The sequence below is a fragment of the Notothenia coriiceps genome, unplaced genomic scaffold (assembly GCF_000735185.1).
Source record: "Notothenia coriiceps isolate Sejong01 unplaced genomic scaffold, NC01 NC01_scaffold00010109, whole genome shotgun sequence".
Classification (NCBI taxonomy): Eukaryota; Metazoa; Chordata; class Actinopteri; order Perciformes; family Nototheniidae; genus Notothenia; species Notothenia coriiceps.
This window is the reverse complement of record NW_011342810.1, coordinates 1-7,468: the sequence shown is the minus strand read 5'-3', so window position 1 is coordinate 7,468 and position 7,468 is coordinate 1. Positions and strand designations below refer to the sequence as shown.

Genomic DNA, 7,468 nt, shown 5'->3' with positions numbered 1-7,468 from the left:
TCAGACAATATTTAAACATTTTTTCCAAACAGTTTCCACATGAATTTTTTTTTTTTTACATTTTTCTTTTAAAATGTGGTAATTTTGTCATATAATGCAAAAAATAAAATGTATTTATTTTTTCTCATATTATTTTCAGCCCTTTTTCGGATTTTTAAGGACATTTTTATTTAAAAAATTTTTTTTTCTTCAGTTGTGTTAAAAAACAAACAGTTTCCATATAATTTTGGGACTGTTATTTGAAGTCACTATCCATTTTATATTGAAAAAAATGTTGTTGACATTTTTCTTATATTTGGAAATGTTTCTTATAAAAATAAAATGTATTTATTTCTTGAGAATGTTGTCATATTATTTATTATTTTTTTACGACATTTGGATTTTCTTTCCTACATAATGTGGACTTTTTTTAAAATAATATTCTTCACACACATTTTGGGCATTCTTTTGACATCTTTCTGACATTTATCACATTCCATCTTTCTTATACTTTAAGGCTTTTATCTAAGAGATTCCCCTGAAACGTAATCCTGATGTTTGATCTGTATTCCTGAAACCCTCAGGACTGTGACAAGGAGGCGAAGCGGAACGGGGAGAAGGAGAAAGACGAGGGAGAAGAGGGGGAGGAAGAGGAGGAGGAGGAGGAGGAGGAAGAGGGGGAGGAGAAGAAAAAGGACGATGAAGAGGAGGAGGAGGAAGAGGGGGAGGAGGGAGAGGAGAAAACAACGAAGAAGAAAGTGAGTATTTTCCCGTGTTTAGCATCGATGCTAACGTGTGGTGCTAACGGTGCTAACCCCGCCCCTTCCTCTCAGGACAGGAAGAGAAAGCGCAGCGTGTCCGTGGACAGCGGCGAGGGCAGCGAATCAGAATCCTCCAATTCTGAGGGCGAGGAGAAGGAGGAAGAGGAGGAGAAGGAAGAAGAGGAGGAGGACGGAGAAACCGGTGAGAGAAGATTTCAGGTTTTTCCACATGCTTTGTTTTTTGTTTCGTACAGTCATAAAAGTACTTCTCATGGCCTCCAGGTGTTTCTGAGGAAATGTCTGATATTCAGACTTTTCTTTCAGATCCGTCTCGGAGGTTTTTCCATACGTTTCGTACATTTTAACAATATTTCTTCTCCGGGCACTTTTACGGACATTTCTCACTTAATTTTCCAACTTTTAAAACTTATTTTTCATTCTACATTCTTCAAGTACATTTAGTTGATTTTTTTTTTTTCCACATTTCAATATTTATCAAATACTTTTGGGACATTTTTTACATTTTTGATACATCGTGTTTTCATATACGTTTTCCACATTTTTTATATATTTCAGATTCTTTTTGGGACATTTCTCTTCAAAATTCTCTGAGTTTTCATAAATGTTAAGCACATTTTTGATTTCACGTATATTTAATATATTTCTCACACTTGTTTATATTTCCCAGAGCACCGTAAGGACCGCGGCGGTGACAGGAAGGAGCGAGAGAAGGAGGCGCCGGCTAAGCCCCGCCCCCTTCACCTCACCACCTCCCTGTTCATCAGGAGCATCCCCCCCGAGTTCTCCAAAGAGGACATCACTAATGTGAGCACACACACACACACACACACACACACACACACACACACACACACACACACAGACACAGACACAGACACAGACACACACACTCTACAGCTGCATCTATAATTTCGATCATATTTCACACCTTTCTTGACTTTTATGTAAGTTTTCACTTTTTGGGGACTTTTAGTACATTTTACTGTCAATTTTCCTCAAAACATTTCATATTCTTTATTCTCTTTTTTATGACATTTTTTCATATATTTTTTATTTTATATTTCCTTTAACTTTATATTTAAAATAAAGAAACTATGTGCAGATTCATTTGTAACAAGAAATACTTGTTGTAGTTGTGCCGCAGGTACCCAGGCTTCCTGCGGGTGGCGCTGTCCGACCCTCAGCCTGAGAGGAGGTGAGACATGTTGTTAAAGTGTTTATAAATTATAATTAGGAGTGTTTATGTGTTTTTATTTAATTGCACATTACACAGGCATACATGTCTCTAGTTTTCAATTCATGATTACAAAAAACAATGAAGATGTTACCATCATTTATTACATTTTCAAGACTAACCCTTAATGTGTGTGTGTGTGTGTGTGTGTGTGTGTGTGTGTGTGTGTGTGTGTGTGTGTGTGTGTGTGTGTGTCAGGTTCTTCCGGCGCTGCTGGGTGACGTTCGATCGCAGTGTGAACATAAAGGAGACGTGCTGGAACCTGCAGAACATCCGGGTAAAAACTCTTCTCCACATTTTATTAATGCTTCGTATGTATTTTTAGACTTTTTCTTTACATCTTTTTTAACTTGTATTTAATGAGTCGGTGAATGTTCCCCCCATTAAAAATCACGCTGAGCAACAGGAAGTGGATGGAGATCTCCTGCTGTCAGATGAATGTTTAAATACATGCTTGCTGTGTTTCAGCTGCGGGACAGCGAGTTGTCTCCGGTGGTGAACAGAGATCTGTGTCGTCGCGTTCGCTGCGTTAACGGCCTGACGCACCATCGCCCGGTCGTCAGGAACGACATCCGGCTGTCAGCCAGACTCATTCACAGCCTCGACCTGAAGGGGGCGCTGTGGCAGGGACATGTAATTATATATAATAATAATGTGTTGAAATTAGATTTACAAATAAATACAATTATTTAATATGAAAATACAAAGAGAACAGAAATGTCATTAATATAAGTTTTTTTATTTTTAAATATTAAAAGACGGTTTACAATAATACAAAATTATACAAAATGTCGAAAAATAATTAAAAAACGTCTCAGTAAAATATTGAATTTGGTGAAAGTATAAAATAACTAAATGATATTTCAGTTTGTTGATGCTGCTGTATTTGTTCTTTAAGGATCTTAAAGGTTAAATAATATTGAATCGATCCTCAGATGGAGACGAACCCGTTTCTGAAGAACATCACGGACTTCCTGATCGAGGAGGTGAGCGCCGAGGAGGAGGAGCTTATCGGAGCGTCGGGGGGGAACGAGGAGGACAAAGACCCCGCCTCCTCCTCAGAGGTCGCCGTGGAGACCGACGACAAGCTCATCACGGTGTGTGTGTGTGTGTTTCTCTTGGAGGGCTGCCTGCAACCCACCATTGTTCTTTTATGTACAGGTTAATCTGCAGGATATTTCCTTCATTAATCACTCAGTAAATGGACTTTGTAAAAAATGTCTAAAAGTTGGTAAAAAAAAATGCCCAAAAAGAAATGTTGGTCTGAAAAGAATGTCTGACTTTGCCTCGAAAGGATTTATAAAATATTCAAAATGCATATTAAAAAAACTGACTCGGAAAACATTTTTGCTGGAAAATTATATTTATAATAACTTTTTTTAAAACTAATTTCCACAAAATTGCAGGAAACTAAATAAGAAATATTGGGGGGGGAAATTCCATACATATGAGAAACTCTTAAACGTGTGGGAAAGGTCAGAAAAATAAATGAGAAATTCCTGAAAATGTCCAAACGTTTAAAAAGATATCTGAAAATGTTTTGAATTTTCTTTTGTAATACATCGAAAAAATGTAAATTGAATAATCAGCTCATCGCAGGGAATACGAATAAATACCATTATAAAAAAAATAAAAAAATAGACGTTTCTTGCAGGAAACACTCATGTGAAGGTGTTGATTAAATGTGTGTGTGTTCAGGTGTTGGACCGCCTGCTGCTCTACCTGCGTCTCGTTCACTCCGTGGATTATTATAACTTCTGCGAGTATCCGGCTGAGGACGAGATGCCACATCGCTGCGGACTCCTTCATGTGAGAGGACCAGTTCCTGCAGCCAAGATCACTGCAGCAGAGGGTACACACACACACTCACTCACTCACTCACGCGCACTCACACACAGACACTCTCTCTCACACTCACACACACACTCACTGACACACGCATACATTTATCGTACGTTTTTTAAAATAAAATGTTTCATATATATATTTTTTTTTTTATTGAAATGTTGACTTTCTGCTGAATTTGTTTGTTTATGTTCTTTGTATTTGTTGTTGTTGTTAGTGAGTGAGCACCAGAAGATGTGTGAGGAGCGCCTGGCTCCCCTGTTCTCGGTCTCAGAGTCTCTGAGTGAAGAGGAGGCGGCCAAGCTGGGGAAGAAGGACCCGGAACAAGAGGTACAGAATAAAAGAATAACAAATATGAATGTGAAGAGGACATGTTGGAAACACGTCAACAGAATGTGTTTGAAATATGGAAAGAAAGTAAATAAACTCATATTTGAGAAATATCCAAAAATGTGCAAATGTCAAAAAAAAAAAACAAAGTCTGAAAATGTAACCGTATTAACATTTCTGAAAAATACTCTCAAAAAAAATGAGCACTTTTTTTTGTTGAAAATAGTTATAACATTTCAGGAGAACATTTTTGGGAAATGATTTTATCAGTGCATTAGACATTTTATAAAAATGTCCAGATCAAATGTGGGAATTGTGTTAAAATATGGAATAAATGTAATAAGTATAAAAAACGTTTGAAAAATGTATGAAATACGCTGGAAGAGGAAACATGTCAAAAAAATTCAGATTTAAATTCAGTGAAATAATGTGTTTGTAACGATGGTCGTGTTTCCAGGTGGAGAAGTTCCTGGTGGCAAATTCTCAGGAGCTGAGCAAGGACAAGTGGCTCTGCCCTCTGAGCGGGAAGAAGTTCAAGGTGAGGCGCAACATATTTAACTTCTTCCTACAAGTTTTCAACCTTCCTAGAAATACTCAAATTATTTAGGGGAAATTTAAAAAAGACATATTTAAACTTTTTGTACCTAAAATATTTCAAATGTTTCCTAGAAATATTCAAAGATTTTTTTGTATTACTCTGAATTGTTTTCGGAGTGTTTCTCTGTGATACTCTTTGTTGTGTGTGTGTGTGTGTGTGTGTGTGTGTGTGTGTGTGTGTGTGTGTGTGTGTGTGTGTGTGTGTGTGTGTGTGTGTGTAACACTCTTTGTTGTTGTTGTGTTTCAGGCCCCAGAGTTTGTGCGTAAACACATCCTGAACAAACACGGCGACAAAGTGTCCGCCGTCAGACAGGAAGTCGTCTTCTTCAACAACTTCCTGTTGGACGCCAAGAGACCCGCCCTCCCTGAGAACAAGCCCCTCCCGCCGCCACAAGGTGAGCGGCATTCTGGGAAATGTAGGAAACCTAAACCTAATTTAAACAAAAATAAATAAAAACATATTTTCCTCATCTTTTAGGTTCTCAGGGTATGACATCATTTCCTGGTCAGTCTCCGCAGCAGCAAAGCCTTCTGGGATATCCTCCTGGAGTCAGACCCCCCATGCCCGGCTTCCCTGGTACTACACACACACTCACGCTCTCTCTCTCTCTCTCTCTCTCTCTCTCTCTCTCTCATATACTCACATAGTTTAGAATAGACCAAAATGATGTAGAATTGTCCTGAAAAGGGAAAAAACAGACGTTCAGGGACGGCAGTAAAACATCTGCTAACGTCTCATCAATAAATAATAAATACATCTGAACCTGATTAAACTCAAATCGTCATATGCTGTTTTTGACTTTGTGGGAAATATTCCTTGAAAATCCCCCAAAAATGTTTGTTTAGCAAAAAATTAGAAGTGCTTTTTTTTGTGAGATTCTTTAAAACTACCAAATATAATAAAAATAAAACCGTTTTGGAAAGTCCTTGAGTTAGATTTTCAAGGTGTTAAAAACTAAAGAAACGTCCGTGAAATGTTGCCATGAAGGATATTTTGGTGTACATAAGAGTTTAGAGGGGTTAACTTTATATAAATGAACCAACTAATGAACTTTGCCGTTACTTAATTCGATTAAAAGAATTACGATTATTTATTATTAAACCTTTTTTAATTACTACAAATATTTTATAATTATTATAACATGAGTTAACATTTTTGTTGTGTACAAAATGAAATGGGAAAGTCTCTTGTGTATTTAATTTATTGTGTGTGTTGCAGGTGGCGGCCCCCCCTACAACCCAAACCAGTTTGGGGCGGGGCGCGGTAACTATGACAACTTCAGGGGTCATTTAGGAGGAGGAGGAGGGGGAGGGGGGGGATTCCCTCCGAAACCACGGAACAACAGGTACGTAAAAAAAACACTTTATTTTTACAATTTATTTTATATTTCCTTTAATGAACACAAATTAATGTGTGTGTTTGTGTAGGGGTGTTCGTGGGGACCCGCGATCGATCATCGAGTACCGGGACCTCGACGCTCCAGACGACCTCGACTTCTTTTAGACACAAGAAAACTTTTTACCCTTTTTTTACTCTTCAACGTTTCCCATGATTCATTTCATCGACCCTCCGGCAAATCTTTTTTTTTTTTTTTTTTTTTTTTTAGTTAGTCAATTGTGTGTGTGAGTGTGTGTGTGTGTGTGTGTGTGGGACCAATGTCAGTCATTACTGCTCTGAAAACTTTCCAATAAAGAAACAGGAAGACTAACGACGTCTAAAGTCTGTTTTATATCAAAGTGAATTTCTCTGGACATTTAAACTCATCGCCTCATATCGAGGTCTCCGAAAAATATTCAATATTTTCTGGCTTTTTTGACATTCTTCATATATTTTACAAGGTTTTTTTTTTTTACATTTTGTGCCCTTTTTCTCAACATATTCTCCAGGCAATCTCTTCTCCATTTTCACAAGGCTTTCTATTCATTTGTTTTAGGTATTTTGTAATTTTTTCAACAGATTTTTTGGTCTCTTTTCAACGTATTTCCAACATTTATTGACTTCATTCTGGGCTTTTCTTTGATGTTTTTAAAGACAATTCTACAAGTATTTTGGTATTTTTTTCAACATATTTTCCAGCCCTTTTTTACACGTTTTGGTTTATTTTTCAACAAAACGCATTTCCATCGGGAATTTAAATAATCTTTATTTACATGTGTTTTGACTTGGTTCTTTTATACTCCCACATGTATGTATGTTAGGACTGTCAAGTTAACGCGTTAATAACAACGCCACTAATTCTTTTAATGCGGTTAACGCATGTGTATTTTTTGTCCTCGGCCGCCCCGTAGTTTCAGAGCGCATCGAGTTTAAAATACCATCTACAAGCTGATGCTGACAGCCCCGCCCCTGCCGTCCGCTTGCGGCAGACCACACTTCCACGCTCACCGGCAGATACCGGGAGGGTGTGTGTATGTGTGGCGCGAGAGAGAGACCTTATGTGTATTGTTGTTGTTGTTAGAATCTGGTGCTAGCTTTAACATTTAACTTACTCCATCATAATAATAATACATGTTATCTGTAAAGCACACTTTAAAAACAGCATCATCTCAAAGTGCTTCACAATTCAACGTTAGTTAAATATTATCTATTTAAAAAAGCAGGACGTACGAAACAGGAAGTGGTTTCACTGCTCGGACAGAAGAAGAAGAAGAAGTTGATCTCATTGCACCAAGAAGCAGAATGAAGGACACTTCTCTCCTG

The 7,468-nt window shown here is 37.6% G+C and overlaps 1 protein-coding gene across 1 annotated transcript; it reads left to right on the top strand.

Moving 5' to 3' along the window:
- Positions 1 to 690: 690 nt before the first annotated feature.
- Positions 691 to 6,476, top strand: LOC104945882 (serrate RNA effector molecule homolog; the record flags this gene model as incomplete). Its single annotated transcript, XM_010771609.1, has 14 exons — positions 691 to 737; positions 813 to 942; positions 1,429 to 1,565; positions 1,895 to 1,956; positions 2,194 to 2,272; positions 2,464 to 2,628; positions 2,931 to 3,092; positions 3,694 to 3,847; positions 4,058 to 4,170; positions 4,628 to 4,708; positions 5,015 to 5,162; positions 5,246 to 5,344; positions 5,987 to 6,113; positions 6,196 to 6,476. Coding segments are annotated over 14 exons (1,580 nt in total), but the record flags the coding sequence as incomplete, so codon positions are not given.
- Positions 6,477 to 7,468: the final 992 nt, after the last annotated feature.